This window comes from Salmo salar, chromosome 28, assembly GCF_965601325.2.
Source record: "Salmo salar chromosome 28, fSalSal1, whole genome shotgun sequence".
In the NCBI taxonomy this organism is placed as follows: Eukaryota; Metazoa; Chordata; class Actinopteri; order Salmoniformes; family Salmonidae; genus Salmo; species Salmo salar.
The window spans coordinates 21017328-21034350 of record NC_138318.1 but is presented as its reverse complement, the minus strand read 5'-3'; the positions used below and the strand labels follow the sequence as shown (position 1 = coordinate 21034350).

The 17023-nt window shown below is 41.1% G+C and overlaps 1 protein-coding gene across 1 annotated transcript in view; it reads right to left on the bottom strand.

Annotated features, from left to right (window-relative positions):
• LOC106589629 (heparan sulfate glucosamine 3-O-sulfotransferase 3A1) overlaps positions 1 to 14128 on the bottom strand; it is a 50652-nt gene extending 36524 nt beyond the window's left edge. Inside the window, exon 1 of the mRNA XM_014179838.3 lies at positions 13335 to 14128. Within this exon, the coding sequence (XP_014035313.2) occupies positions 13335 to 13981 (647 nt within the window). The 5' untranslated portion in view covers positions 13982 to 14128. The remainder of the gene's footprint in view (positions 1 to 13334) is intronic.
• Positions 14129 to 17023: the final 2895 nt, after the last annotated feature.

Genomic DNA, 17023 nt, shown 5'->3' with positions numbered 1-17023 from the left:
TTTGGGTGCCTTGGTCAGTCAGGTGAAAACATCAGGTGTGAGCGTCTGGGGAATTCAGGAGGTGTCTGAGGATCACCCTGCACCTGCTGCCTGACCCCATCCTCCCATCGGGGGGGAGATTCCCTGCATGCCAGGGGGCAGCTGCTGACAGCCAGTACCGTGGCCCAACCTACCGCACCTCCTCCCTCCCCAAACTACACTGCCCTCCCCAACCTTCCCCACCTCCCCAACCTGCCCTGCCCTCCCCAGCCTTCCCCACCTCCCCCTCCCCAACCTACCCCGCTTCCCTACTTCCCTGTATGGGGACCTCCTAGGGTCAGCTGCTGGGGTGTGTAAGGGTGATGGTGGGGATCAAGGACATGTGTGTGTGTGTGTGTGTGTGTGTGTGTGTGTGTGTGTGTGTGTGTGTGTGTGTGTGTGTGTCAAGGGTGAAATGAAATCTATTCATCAAAAAAAGATTTAGTAAACTGAAATATAACAATTAACAAACAACTTTTTTTAAACAACTATACTAAAACTATTATCTTTGACTCCAAAACTAAATTAAATAAATACAATACAAACCATTATGAATTATGTTAAGTTTTTGTTTTTTGATGGGCAAATCTAATGAGGTTTCAAGCTTTTATTTCTGGTGGAGTTTTCAAGCTTCTGAATCTGGCGGGTCACAGGGTCACACAGAGTGATTCTTGGTAGTCTTAAATAAATCTACTATGAAACAAAAGTATACACCTCACACACATGGTTATGGACTTCAAAAAAAGAAGAGAGATTAAATGTATTACATAAATTACAAAACTATGAAATAACATATGGAATCATGTAGTAACCAAAAAAGTGTTAACCTCTCGAGGGTAGGGGGCAGTATTTGCACGGCCGGATAAAAAACGTACCCGATTTAATCTGGTTATTACTACTGCCCAGAAACTAGAATATGCATATAAAGTTTGATTTGGATAGAAAACACCCTAAAGTTTCTAAAACTGTTTGAATGGTGTCTGTGAGTATAACAGAACTCATATGGCAGGCAAAAACCTGAGAAGATTCCTTACAGGAAGTGCCCTCTCTGACCATTTCTTGGCCTTCTACACTCTCTTTATTGAAAACTGAGGATCTCTGCTGTAACGTAACACTTCCTACAGCTCCCATAGGCTCTCAGAAGGCGGCAGAACGTTGAATGATGACTTTGCAGCCCATTGCTGAAAAACAGTAGCGCATTTGGATAGTGGTCGATCAGAGAACAATGAGACTGGGGGCGCGTGCACGAGATGACCCCATGTTTTTATTTTTTCGTCTTTGAACGAAAACAGGGTTTCCCGGTAGGAATATTATCACTTTTTTACGAGAAAAATCGCATAAAAATAGATTTTAAACAGTGGTTGACATGCTTCGAAGTATGGTAATGGAATATTTAGATTTTTTTTGTCACGAAACGCGTCGGGCGCGTCACCCTTCGTCACCCTTCGGATAGTGTCTTGAACGCACGAACAAAACAGAGGATATTTGAACATAACTATGGATTATTTTGAACCAAACCAACATTTGTTATTGAAGTAGAAGTCCTGGGAGTGCATTCTGATGAAGAACAGCAAAGGTAATCCAATTTTTCTTATAGTAAATCTGAGTTTGGTGAGTGCCAAACTTGGTGGGTGTCAAAATAGCTAGCCTGTGATGGCGAGCTATCTACTCAGAATATTGCAAAATGTGCTTTTGCCGAAAAGCTATTTTAAAATCGGACATAGAGATTGCATAAAGGAGTTCTGTATCTATAATTCTTAAAATAATTGTTATGTTTTTTGTGAACGTTTATCGTGAGTAATTTAGTAAATTCACCGGAAGTTTGCGGTGGGTATGCTAGTTCTGAACGTCACATGCTAATGTAAAAAGCTGGTTTTTGATATAAATATGAACTTGATTTAACAAAACATGCATGTATTGTATAACATAATGTCCTAGGAGTGTCATCTGATGAAGATCATCAAAGGTTAGTGCTGCATTTAGCTGTGGTTTGGGTTTATGTGACATTATATGCTAGCTTGAAAAATGGGTGTCTGATTATTTCTGGCTGGGTACTCTGCTGACATAATCTAATGTTTTGCTTTCGTTGTAAAGCCTTTTTGAAATCGGACAGTGTGGTTAGATTAACGAGAGTCTTGTCTTTAAAATGGTGTAAAATAGTCATATGTTTGAGAAATTGAAGTAATAGCATTTCTAAGGTATTTGAATATCGCGCCACAGGATTCCACTGGCTGTTGAGTAGGTGGGACGATTTCGTCCCACATACCCTAGAGAGGTTAAACAAATCAAAATATATTTTATATTTGAGATTCTTCAAAGTAGCCACCCTTTGCCTTGAAGACAGCTTTGCACACTCTTGGCATTCTCTCTACCAGCTTCATGAGGTAGTCACCTGGAATGCATTTCAATTAACAGGTGTGCATTGTTAAATGTTAATTTGTGGAATTTCTTTCCTTCTTAATGTGTTTGAGTCAATCAGTTGTTTTGTGACAAGGTAGGGGTGGTATACAGAAGATATCCCTACTTGGTAAAAGACCAAGTCCATATTATGGCAAGAATAGCTCAAATAAACAAAGACAAACAACAATCCATCATTATTTTAAGACATGAAGGTCAGTCAATCCAGAAAATTTAAACAACTTTGAAGTCTCTCTTTGTGAGACGCAGAGTAGGTAAACGGATGATCTTCACATGTGTGGTTCCCACCGTGAAGAATGGAGGAGGAGGTGTGATGGTGTGGGGGTGCTTTGCTGGTAACACTATCAGTGATTTATTTAGAATTCAAGCCACATTTAACCAGCACGTCTACCACAGCATTCTGGAGCGATACACCATCCCATCTGGTTTGTGCTTAGTGGAACTATCATTTGTTTTTCAACAGGGCAATGACCCAAAACACACCTCCAGGCTGTGTAAGGGCTATTTGACCAAGAAGGATGATGGAGTGCTGCATCAGATGACCTGGCCTCCACAATCCCCCGACCTCAACCCAATTGAGACGGTTTGGGATGAGTTGGACTGCAGAGTGAAGGAAAAGCAGCCAACAAGTGCTCAGCATATATGGGAACTCCTTCAAGACTGTTGGAAAAGCATTCCTCATTAAGCTGATTGAGAGAATGCCAAGAGTGTGCAAAGCTGTCATCAGGGCAAAGGGTGGCTACTTTGAAAAATCTCAAATATAAAATATATTTTTATTTGTTTAACACTTTTTTGGTTACTACATGATTCCATGTTGTTACATAGTTTTGATGTCTTTACTATTCTTCTGTAGAAAATAGTAAAAATAAAGAAAAACCTTTGAATGAGTAGGTATGTCCAAAATGTTGACTGGTACTTTACATCGCAGACAACTGAAATACAAACAAACTGTTTGATATAGAAACATCGGATTTTCTGCATAATTTAAAAAAATGTTGATTAATTATGAAAATATTAAAAATATGAATAACATTCCACCCATGAAGCCACGAGGTAATTTGACTGCAGGAAAGGGCTACAGGTAGACTCAGCGAGATGACAATGCCCCGAGCAGCACCGCAGATATTGGGCGCGTTTGAATGGTAAAGACTTTAGACTAACTCTCATGAACTAACCTCATAATACACACTCACAAACTGAAATCCTAATTATAATATGTGTGTACACAATGTACAACCAATTAGTGAGAGAGAGCCTCAAATATATAATTTACATAAGTATTCACACCCATGAGTCAATACTTTGTAGAAGCATTTGTGACTTCGATTACAGCTGTGAGTCTTTCTGGGTAAGCCTCTAAGAGTATTCCACACCTGGAACGTGCAACATTTGCCCATTATTATTTTCAAAATTCTTCAAGCTCTGTAAAATATTTTTTTGATCATTGCTAGACAACCATTTTCAGGTCTTGCCATAGATTTTCAAGTAGATTTAAGTCCAAACTGTAACTCGGCCACTCAGGAACATCCACTATCTTCTTGGTAAGCAACTTCAGTGTAGATTTGGCCTTGTGTTTTAGGTTATTGTCCGACTGAAAGGTGAATTAATCTCCCAGTGTCTGTTGGAAAGCAGACTGAACCAGGTTTTCTTAGAGGATTTTACCTTAGCTTAGCTCAATTCTATTTATTTTTTATACTGGAAAAACAGCAGTCCGATTACAAGCATACACTTAACTATGTAGCCACCACTATGCTTGAAAATACAGAGTGGTACTCATTAATGTGTTGTATTGGATTTGCCCCAAACATAACACTTTGTATTCAAGACAAAAAGTTAATTGCTTTTCCACATTTATTTGCAATATTACTTTAGTGCATTTTTGCAAACAGGATGCATGTTTTGGAATATTTTTTATTGGCCTCATGGTGAAATCCCTGAGTGGTTTTCTTCCTCTCCAGCAACTGAGTTAGGAAGGATACATGTATTTTTGTAGTGACGGTGTATTGATACACCATCCAAAATGTAATAAATATCTTGACGATGCTCAAAGGGATATTCAATGTCTGTTTTTTTTCACCTACAGTATCTACCAATGAGTGCCCTTCTTTGCGATGCATTGGAAAACCTCCCTGGTCTTTGTGGTTGAATCTGTGTTTGAAATTCCCTGCTCAACTTACAGATAATTGTACGTGTGTGGTACAGAGATGAGGTAGTCATTCAAAAATCATGTTAAAACACTATGAGTCCATGTAACTTATTATGTGACTTGTTAAGCAAGTGTATATTCCTGACCTTATTTAGGCTTGCCACAACAAAGGGTTTGAATACTTATAGACTCAAGAAATTTCAGCTTTTAATTTTTCATGAATTATTAAAAAATTCAGAAACATAATTCTACTTTGACATTATCGGGTATTGTGTGTAGGCCAGTAAGCAAATATCTCAGTTGAATGCATTTTAAATGCAGGCTGTAACACAACAAGATGTGAAAAAAGTCAAGGGGCGTGAATACTTTCTGAAGACACTGTAGGTGCCAGTCTGACCATTTTTATCCCCTGAATGCAACACACTTAGAAAGGCCGTGACCAACGATGGTCACAGACTTGACAAAAGTGATCCACTTGAACGCACCCGTTGAGATGAGCATGATGCAAGACTTTGCTCTTACACAGTCACACAGATTATATGCACAGGTGCGCTTCACGCTGCTACAACGTGGTAACTACGGGACCGAAACAGTGGAAATGTTGAGCCTCGCGATTCAGCGCTCCTGGTTGACCCGGAAATTGACCCACTATCTACGTCATCTCACCGAGTCTACCTTTAAACCTAACCTATAACCTGACCCATCACCTTATGCATTACTGACCCACAGTGACAAGAAGTGACATTCCAAAAACACAACACCTATACAACTAATAAATGTCTCCTAGCCTCCCACACATTAGGCTACTTTCTGTCCCTAACACTAAAACGGAAACTAAATAATATCAAAACGAAAGAGAGATGTTTTTATAAAACTGAAACTGAATAAAACTAGTAAAGTAGATGTGAAAACTAACTGAAACTAAACATAATTTCAAATGAAAATCTTAGTCTAATAGAAATAAAAACACAAAACTATAATAACCTTGGTGTGTGTGTTTGTGTGTGTTTGTGTGTGTGTGTGTTTGTGTATGTTTGTGTGTGTGTGTATGTGTTTGTGTATGTGTGTGGTGATGGTGGGTTACATTCCTCCAGTGGAAGGTGAGGGGCCCCTTGTGTTACAAGTACAATTATACTCCATGATAATCATTTTCACAACCCTGAGGCAGTCAGGGTCTCATGCTCAGGAGCTCTCACTCTCTCTCACTCTCTCTCTCTCTCACCCTCTCTCTCTTTCTCTTTCTTGCTCTCTCAGGGGATCGGGTTACCACCCTGTCCAGCACTGTTCTGGGTGCTTCAATGCAGCTTCGTGTTTTCAGTAGTGCACCTTAAAGGAAAATCTGATAAATCAATTGGGCTCAGAGAAGCGAGTGTATTAAATGTACATCAAACACCTTGGTACCAGAGAGTTAGTGTACTGTACGTATGAGAGAGAAATAAAGAGACAGACCCACTGGGCACAGAAGTCAATTCAATCAACGTCTATTTCACATTGGTTCAATGTAATGTCATTGAAATGATGTGGAAAGAACGTTGATTCAACCAGTGTGTGCCCAGTGGGGAGAGACAGTGGATTTTTTTGCCTATTTTAACTCATTCGCTCCGTTTAAAACTCTGAGAGGAAGAACATGTCATAGCTGGACTCCTGGCCAAGCCAGATCAAAGCAATGTTGACTGCCTGTGGTACACTGGGGGGATGCATACAGCGTGGACGAATGCACACACACACACACACACACACACACACACACACACACACACACACACACACACACACACACACACACACACACACACACACACACACACACACACACACACACACACACACAGGAGTCTCTTTGTTTGTTAGGGTTCTGCTTTCACATGACAACCAGCAGCACACACCACAATGAAGGCTAACTAATGAACTTATGGAATATGAGTAGTTGCAAAGTCATCTACTGTAAATGCATTGCTTCTGTGTGCCTGCATAAACTTTGCTATAATGGAAAAATACAGAAATTCCTCACACTACTCAAGGCATCCACAGTAATATAGCTAACTGCTGGGATGTTTCTCCTCCCTACCAATAAGCTGCCAGCCTTTCCTTTCCACGTGTCCTCCAGACCTCTTCACAGGCCCAATGACGAGTGACATGTCTGAGAGCAACAAACAAGGCAGCACTCTCAACTCTGCCACCCACTTAATTGACACCTAACCCTGCCAAAATATGAACAACTTGGAAGTGGTGCTCACGGAAAATGCTGGGAATTTAAACCACTTTTCACTAACAGTTCTGACGACTGAGTAAATTTATTTGCTTTGTGCAACTTTTCATACATGGAGCAGCATCAGCGAAGCTATTTGGTTGGACGACTAGACTCATGTAGGAAATAATGATAATCACAAAAGAGTTTGAAAAATGAATGTTTATGGTATTCATATATGGGACAAGATCCAAAATATTATTCCAAATGTTTACATCTGGATCTTGTAATGTATCCCTGGCATTTGGAGTACAGTAAAAACATACTTTGATAGTGTCTTCCCCTACATCTACATCTGACGGCCTCTCACCACAGGCTACTACAGAGACAGGGTTAGCCAGAGGAACAGAGAGCAGCACTACAGAAAATCCCCAAAGAACCGTTCTCTATGGGTCCCGACTGGGTCAATGCTTTTATTATCAGAACACTTTTAGTACCATTACTTCATTTCCTGTAAAATACAGCCAGTTCAATAAACAGGTAAAGGCCCTAATTTTACAGAAATGTCTATTTTTTGGAGCTGAGCTTTTTCATTCATAATTCACTCCCTTGTGTCTTGTTTTCGGTACAACATACTTTTGATGCAAACAACTGAACAAGACAATAACATGGGTTTCTGTAAATATATTATGTATAGGATGGATGATGGCAGGCAGGGACCTCAGACTGCTAGTCTGGTACAGGTCACATGTGTTTTTATGAAGGGCAATTAACTCATTAGATGGTTTGGTCTGGCCTAATCCAGCCAGTCTGTGATGTCAGACAGCGCACCCCCTCGGACCCCTGCAGACCCCACTCAACCTCCCCCTCACCCCTCCAAATCCCCTGGCCTTGACAGGTGAAGGCTGGGTTAGAGGGTAGAAGGCTGAGCTAGAGGGTAACCCTAGTAGGTCCCAGACATAACGCTAAACTACCATCAACATGGACCTTTCATTACATCAGAGTGTTGTCGGTGACCTTGTTCACTTGGAGTACATCACATTTCCACAACAATAGCGTGTCGGGTCAAGCATGATTGTCTCGGTACAAGGTAGAGAGATGGGTAGTGAAATGTAACACTGAGCCGCTGGTTTCCTGTTTAATGGCTAACAATGTAGACCTAGAACTACTTCCTGTTTAATGGCTAACAATGTAGACCTACTGTACAACTACTTACATTGTACAGAGAGAGGCAGATGCACACACATGTAAATGCATAAAACATACATTTTACCCAACGTATTACAAGACTAAAAGATAATGGTTTGTTGTACAAAACGCATTAGTACAACTTCGGTGTGGATCAGATTTCACTTTGTCAGGAGAAGGAAGATACACTGGGTATGCTGAATTCGACACTCCAAAAACTTGGTGAAAGTTATTTACAACTGTCCAGTGGCGACCCGTCAATCAGGACAGGTGGGGCAGAGACAACAGTTTTCAGCTGTGCTAGTATAATTGCAAAAGGGTTTTCTAATGATCAATTAGCCTTTTAAAATTATAAACTTGGATTAGCTAACACAACGTGCCATTGGAACAAAGGAGTGATGGTTGCTGATAATGGGCCTCTGTACGCCTATGTAGATATTCCATAAAAAATGTAACGTTTCCAGCTACAATAGTCATTTACAACATTAACAATGTCTACACTGTATTTCTGATCAATTTGATGTTATTTTAATGGACAAAAAAAATGCTTTTCTTTCAAAAACAAGGATATTTTTAAGTGACCCCAAACTTTTGAATGCTAGTGTATATATCATTGAGTTAAATAATAAAGCCGCATACGCACATGGTCTCTTTATTGTTTTCTTGAGTAAGGCAGCTCCAAAATGCAGGTGTTTCAGCCTAGCTCAGTGCCTTCTGTGGTGGTGGGGTGAGCCAGCCAAACATAGGAGCATTGCGCCATGATTGGCTCAGTGTTCTGTCACTCATGGGGACACTACGTCATCCCAAAGTTTATGTCCTTAGTAAGGGTAGACATCCAAAATTTCAGCCCTTTGGGTCCTGCCATAGAGTTATATTACAAGTGCCCTTCCAAGAAGGCTCAAGGTCATTGGCCACAGATAAAATGACGACAAATCACGTTATATGTACAGTACCTTTGATTGGACTGATCATGTCAACATCTTATTTTCAAAGTTTTATTTATCCTACGGTTCTGACTTGGTGTACAGGGAAAATACTGTAAGAGCCCATGTTCTGTATTCTGTCGCTGTATATTTCAAAAGTGCTGAACACATATATTGACTACTTCCGTCATCACTCGCTCATTAAAGTAATAAATAATAATAATAAATTACGGAATGCCTCTTATCTGCTCATCGTTCCCTTTATGCCATAGTTTGATCATCTCAATTGTCACATTTGTTTAAGCAAATCAGCCATATCAGCTTTGTTTTTTAAAAAGGCAGTAAACAAGGCAGAAGTAATTGTTTCGCTGCCAGACAAGGCTCTGCTGATAGCCAGGTGTAGTGGTGGTATGGATTCAATCCATTGTGCTGGAAAGAAAGCTCTGCTGTTGGGACAGCTTTATGTCGGCCCTAACAATTTGTGGGCGACGCTTATCGCCGTTATACTGCAATTAATATATTGTTTAGTGTTGTGTAGTGTCTTTTTGAGATTGCCCCACCAAGATTTACATACTAAAATCACCACTGCAACTTGGATATATTACATAGAAAATAATATTAAAAATATTATGCAAATAATGACGATATATCTTGGTAACTTCTACACAAACAGTGATAACTTTCCTTAGGGACTTGGGGGCTACAATATGTCTGTCTATGTTTCCACTGGGAAAGCAGGAAAACACAGACCGCTGGATGTTGTTGATGCCACGTCACATTAGGACTTCAAAGTGTTAAACTAATGTCTCCCACACACACACATTCCCATAGACACACACAAACACACCGGAAACACACACACGTACGTACGTACGTACGCACGCTCGCTCGCGCACGCATGCACGCGCACACACACACACACACATTCCCATAGACACACACAAACACACCGGAAACACACACATGTACGTACAGACGCTCGCTCGTGCGCGCACGCACACACACACACACACACACACACACACACACACACACACACACACACACACACACATTCCCACAGGGACAGACAGACAGGCCATAGTGATTCATGTTCAGTCCACATATCGGCCATTACTCTAAACAAAGACTCTAAGTCCCATGAGACGGATGCCTCTGCTCTCTCTGCCTTTAACTATTCACACACACACACACACACACACACACACACACACACCACACACACTAATGAAAAGAATCACGTAATTCCAGGAAGTTGGATGCAGTGATTAGCTATAGAAAACCATGGCCTTGTTTCCCTCTACCACCGAGACCGCCTTTCTAGAACCAAAACCGTTTTCTAGAATTGTGAAACAATACACAAAAATGACAAGTAGCATGAATGAATAGCGCCGGACCATTCTCTTGTTTGTTTTCTTAATGCTTAGCCATTTGCACAAATCCATCATATTGTCATGTGTGTTGTATAATCTGCAGATTTTTTTTTGCCATTCCATGCAGCAGTACAAAAGACCAAAGAAGAGAATGAAAAAAAATGTCCAGAACTTGACAGCTGAAGCCCAGATTTAGAGGGTTTTGACGTCAAGTGAATGAACTCTGAGTGCACTGCAGTTCAGAAACACCATTTCGCTTCCATTAGCGTTTGACACTTCTTGAATAGAGGGAAAAAGAAACTTCACACACTTCAATCAAACTAAGGCCTAGATTGAATCAGATCAAGCATTTACTGGCGATAGCAGACACCCGCATAGCGGTTCTGGAGGTTGAACTGCGTTGGATCCGTCAAATTGGTGAGCAGCTGCTCTTGCGATCATCGTCATGAAGCCACACCCACCCTACTCGCATTAGAAGTTCAGAACGAGAAAGTGTAGGCTATAAAGAAATGACGGTCAACTTGAAAAAAAATTCTACTAAATAATGAGGGTTTCTATCATCATAATGGAGGTGTAGATTACATCTCACATTCCACTGTTTTAACTTGTAAACGAGGCTGCATGGGATTTCTCTTAAATGCAACTCCGTGCAACCAATGGTAATGTCCGCTTTAGGTATAATGCCAGGAGCCACTTGTGGATTTGACAGCTCAAACACAGTTCCACCTCTACCACAGCCAAAACAACCACCTGAGACACCTACAAAACAACCGCTATGTGGATGTCGGCTGAAGAGGATGTGATTGAATAGAGCTCTAAGTCTAAATGAGAGGGCTACTTCCTATCAAAAGCATATACACACACAGAGGTTATTAACAGTTCAGCAACAGCGTTCCACTTCCATTTGCGTGTTCGACACTTCCTGAGTAAAACAACAACGTTTCACACACTTCAATCAAGCTCAAGTCTAAATGACTGCGTTAAAGTGTCCACACACAAAGACTATTAATAAAGGGAGTCTCTCTCAGACTTCCTGGAACAGAGTTGACAGGAGTGGACCTCTACACAGCAGATGCACTCCTTCAGGCTGACTAGTCAGTCACGTTGTTGTAACCCTTCTTTATTTCTTCTGCTCCGGCCATTTTAATTCAAGGGCCCATTCCCCATTTTAATGGAAGGCATTAAGTGTAACAGGCCCTGAGGTTGAGTTTGTTCGGCTAGTCCTTGGAGCTCATGGACCAAATTCCATGTACAAGAATCTTGGCAACTCCTCAGGATAGATGGAACCCTCATGGATATACACTCCCACAATGGATGAATAGGTAAACAGAAGGGTGTGAAAGAGTGATGGCCAAAAGAGAGAGTGTTCACGCTCACAGAGGCACAAAGAGGGAGGTGTCTGTGTGTGGGGAGAGGGTATGAGAGCTAGGGTATGAGAGGGGGCTGAGGTTGGATGGGGGGTTTGGGGGAGTTAGAAGGAGGGGGCCCGGGTGAGAGGAGAAGTTTCTCCAAGCTTTTAGTGTGAACTGCATAGTGTTAACTCAATCAAAAGGTGAATCAAATCTCCTGAGACACTCAGGTAACCCTTCGTTATAACCATAATCCTTCTTAAAAACAGAGCTACAGTGTCGGCAATGCCCCATTACACACAAGCCCACTGAGAGGGAGAGACATGAACCCCCGAAGAGAGAACACACACACGCATGGCGTACGCACAACCACACACACACAAACACATGGGCACGCATACAACCACACACAGACATGGACGCACGCACAACCACACACATGCACATGGGCGTATGCACACACAACAACGTGAACCTACTGATCACAAATCCATAGGCTTGAACACAGAGAGAGAGAAAAGTGGGATAAAATATGGTAACTCCCAAAGAAGAGAGGGGATTGAGGGGGAGAGAGTGTATGTCTGTATTTATGTGTATTTAGAGTTTGTTCAGAATATTTATTTTAGGTCAGACATTGACCCTACTCCCGCTGCATTTAAAGTGCTTGTCACTCTGGAAGCAAGGCTGTACTTTGCTTGTTATCTAAATCTGGGGCTTTTCCCTATAATACTTATTTGTATCTCCCCATTCAACTATTGGTGATGTTGAATAGGCCTATGAAGAACAATTCGATTTTTTATATATGTTTTATATTTGATATTTAATAATTACAAGACAGCAATTAAGTTTATTTTTTTACATGAAAAGTATTCACTTTATTTCATTTTAAATGCAATGGAAAGTGTCATAAATTACGTTAATACACTAATATATTTCTTTATGATTTTGAGGAGATATAAGGTGATATTGTGCTCTGCCATGAAATCTTGAGAGAAGCCAATTTGCCAAGATACATTTTGAGTAAATAAAATATGAACTTATTGATAAGGTTGGCGACTTAATCATGTAAACTATCGTTACAAATGAATCCCCATCATTGATCTTTGAAAAAGACAATAGCCTATATAATTGAGTAGGAAAAACATGTCGTTAGTCTAGTTCATAGGTCATAATTACGCAGTGTTAATTGTAGGCTACAGAAATACCTTTTTTAATCTTAAATGCGCATTTTCTTAATATAAAAAATTCCCCAAATAATCTGTAGTGAATTATAAGATATATTTAGGTGTTGTGAGAGCTCTCCCACAACTTTGACACTGGTTAAACAGTTGAATAAAGTAGCCTATAGGGCACCAAGTTGTTCATGATTTACATGTAAATATCTTTGTTTATATCCTGTATATTGTAATGAAAAAAAATGGACCATATACTGTAATTAAAGCCCCTTCAAAGACGAAAGGCAACAAAGTAATAGAAAAGAAGTGTGCTATAAAACTTGGTCCGTTGAACAAGTGTTGCCAGTGAGCAACTTTGAAAACAACACAACAGCACAACTTTTAAAACTTGTCACCAAACAATATTTCACTCTGCACTGATGAATTTGGGAAAAGTAGAGGCATAGGCTACACATAATCTAATAATAATAATAACAATAAGCCCACTACTAATAAAAAAAATAACAATAATAATAATAATTTCACTTATATTTAATGTATTTATTTAAACATTTACCTGTACCACTCCAGTCCATTCTCGTAGTTGCGGTCGAAGAAGTGCGGCTCGGCTCCCACAGCTCGGATGTCTGGATGCACGCGGAGGAACTCGAGCAGCGCGCGCGTCCCTCCTTTCTTTACGCCGATGATCATCGCCTGGGGCAGCTTCTTGGTCCCGTCTCCAAGCGGACTGACTTTACCTGTACTCCCCGTCTTCACCATAAACCGAGGTGCTAATCTCTTCGAATAAACTATATCACCCAAAGAAGGCGGCATATAATGCGACAGTTCTCGGTTCTTTTCGCTATCACTGTCCACCTGATGTCCCGGTTCGTACAAAACCTGTCCGGTATCAGCATCGTCGAACCGGGAGTACTCGGAGGTGCGTTTAGCGTCGTCGGCGCTCTCGTAGCTCAAGCCCGGCTTGGACCCCGTGGTCCATTTCTGTAACAGTCTTTTCCTCCTCAGCGACCTCAAGTCGTGTAGTTCCGAGGCGAAGAAGCCCACGACTTGGCTGGATGCTTTTACCGGCGTGGGCATGCTGCTGCAGCGGTCCGTGAGGCAGTGGAGGAGGTACAGGGAGGTGAGGAGAGAACACAGCATGACCACGAATTTCTTGAAAATGCCTCGGGACAGGGGGTCCGAATAGACTCGGCTAAAAGCCATAACGGTCCTTGGGTCTCCGGTTCAGAAGCCACAGCCATGCTAGGCAGACATTCTCAGGTCTTGCCATTAAGAAATAGAGGGGACAGCTCGTAGGCTACCGGAGCTTGCTCCGCATCCACCAGTGGATTAGACCTTGCACGCGGCTCACTCAAAAATAACCCTCACATGTGTCCCAGCGCTCGAGCTGTTAAAGTCCTTATAATAAATAATATTGTAAATCTACTTCAACGTCAGAAAACAGTTGAATACGCAGTGCAATTCTAAATGTCAATGGCTGGCTATCCCGCATTAAACCAATAATGTATTGTCAAAACAGCATTGTCAGTACTCTAGCCACGATTGGAATACAACATGTATGTTGTTTGGTGTTTAAATTAAATGACTATGCATAAATTCAGCACCTTAATTTCATTTAGAACACGTGGCAGTTGTATCAAACTTCTGTATGACTTCAGAGAGGAAGATGGGCATGTCTTCATCTAATTAGAGTGTGTAAACGTTTTGCAAAGGTATGTGAGAGGCATGTCATGATCCAATGAAATGGCAGTAGGGAGGGAACTTAGTCCCAAACCTGCCTTGCCTGTTGTCGCACACACACACACACACACCACACACACACACACACACACACCTGTTTGATTAACTCATTGTTCAAATATTTCTTAGTATGATTATATTTACTGTAGTTTACCCTTATTCTGAAGCTAAAATGCTTTTTCACTGAGTCAACCTCAGAGCCATCACTCTCCTTAGATATTCCGTTTCCCAACAGTCGCATATAAAGTCAACCCTCTCTCTGCCTCAGGCCACCTAAGAAGATGGCCTCCATTGTAAACATTCTTTCTCTCTGTTTTATAACACAGAGCGGAACAGCAGAAAGTAAAATAATGATAACGGGCACATTATTTCTTTACAAGTGAACAAGAACAGAACCAAATGTTTCCCATCTGCTGTCATCCTTTCTGTGTATTAGCATGAGAATGTCTGGGCAGTGCTTCAATGCTGCACAGCTCACTGGTTGAGAAAGAGGACAGAGACCACAGAGGCCTTTATCACAGGGCCGTACTGCTACTGCCAGATGTCCCCGTGTTGGGGACACAATACAGGGGGTACCCCACATTTAACAAATCACACCCAATGCCTTTCTACCTCCCTAAAAGACTAGAGGCGATAGGAGGGTTCTCTCCAGCCCCCTGTGCTGCCCAGCGGACCCCCAAGGGTCAAATATTTCACATCGATGGAGGAATGCAACGAGAAAGAGAGTAGAAAGATATGGGTCTCTTCCTCATTCATAGCTGCATGTCTTACCCAGCACAGTTGTTCCTTCCTTAGTCAGGAGTTCAGTCAAGAGTTAAACACACCGATTTTGCAGTGATTCATCAGAACAAGCAATCTAGTAGCTTTTCTAAAGTATTAGAGACTTAGTCTATGTGATCCGGGGTGTGTCTGTGTAACAGCCATTTGGAGAATGTTAAATGTTTGTGCAAGGAGTGCAGGGATACACATTTTCTTCAAACACAAAAAACAGCATTTAGAGTTTAATTATACACCCAGACTTCGGTGCTTTAGCAAAAATGTGCAAACAGTCTAGAAGGCATGTAAAAACGAAATCCCACTTTCATCTTCGCCATTTATCCAAATTACTGTACTATGGTTACATCGACGCAGCCTTGTTGGAATCTTGGATGCAGAGTTTAAAGGTAATGCAAAACACAAAGCTGTTTATTACCCTCAGAACAGAATTACACTTTACTTTGCATACTGAATCAATTCTAAGGGCACGGTGAAGCAAAGTTAACACTGTCCACAGAGAAGACAAATACCAAAATCATAAAATAATCTGTCCTTGATTGTTGTTATAAAGTTATATTGAAATATTTTTTCTAGCGCTGTAGATTTTGACGATGTTCCACTCAAATGTACTACGTATTAACAATGAAACTTTGGTTGCTCCAACATTTCCTTGTTTGAATTATTGAATTGGCCAAGTAGTCTGGGTACATAAGGAGACTAGGGGTGTGTCCAAAATGGCACCCTATAGTACACTACTTTTGGATGAGGGACCATAGGGTTCATGGTCAAAGGTAGTGCACTTAATGGGTCTTGGTCAACAGTAGTTCACTATATAGTGAATAGGGTGCCATTTCGGATGCAGACTGGGCGTCTCAGTACTGCACTTCATTGTCAGACAGCTTTATGCTCTGAGGTTTAGGAACTATTATTGCTGCAGTTTTCTGGACTTGGAAATTCAAGGCTGTAAAACAGGAATACTAATTTCATCAAAATGTTGGGACTCCCGGGTGGGATTCGGACGTGGTCAGAAGAAGTTTCCCACTATTAGAGGTTATGTTGTGAACTTGTGATACAATATTATTGACACACAGCATCGTTTAGTCTGAGGCCAACACAGTACACACATGGTTATATGAATATACTACCTTTAAAAACTTTTACAAATGGACAAAGTTGAATTCTGATTTATAATATGTTCCCTGGGGTGAGTTATGATTAACATAAAAAACTTTCCCCACAAGCTAATTTTTTTCTCTCTGGCTGAAACAGAGCAACTCTTTAAAAAACAGAGCAAGTCCTAAAAACGTCAAATTTTTATGTGAATTGAAGTGGCATCACCCACTTAAGAGCTCAATTAAGAGAGTAAGTAAGAGCTAAATAAAAGACAGAGTTAGATGCCACCCAGTGTGCAATGATGTCATACTCTCCTCAGCACCCAGTAAGGAACTACTTTAGATTCTCTGAGTGGTGGTTAAAGCAGACCTGGGTTAAAATACTATTTGAAATCCAGAGCGACTTACAGTAGTGAGTGCATACAGCTTTATACTTTTTTTTGTACTGGTGCCCCATGGGAATCGAATACACAACTCCGGCATTGCAAGCGCCATGCTCTACCTACTAAGCCACACGGGACGTCACAAGCCCTGTCAAGCCCAGCTAAAGTATTCGAAATGATTTCAAATAGTACTGGAATCCAGGTCTGGATTAAAATAATAGGCTTCAGGGAATAATGAAATCCATCTTTCCTGA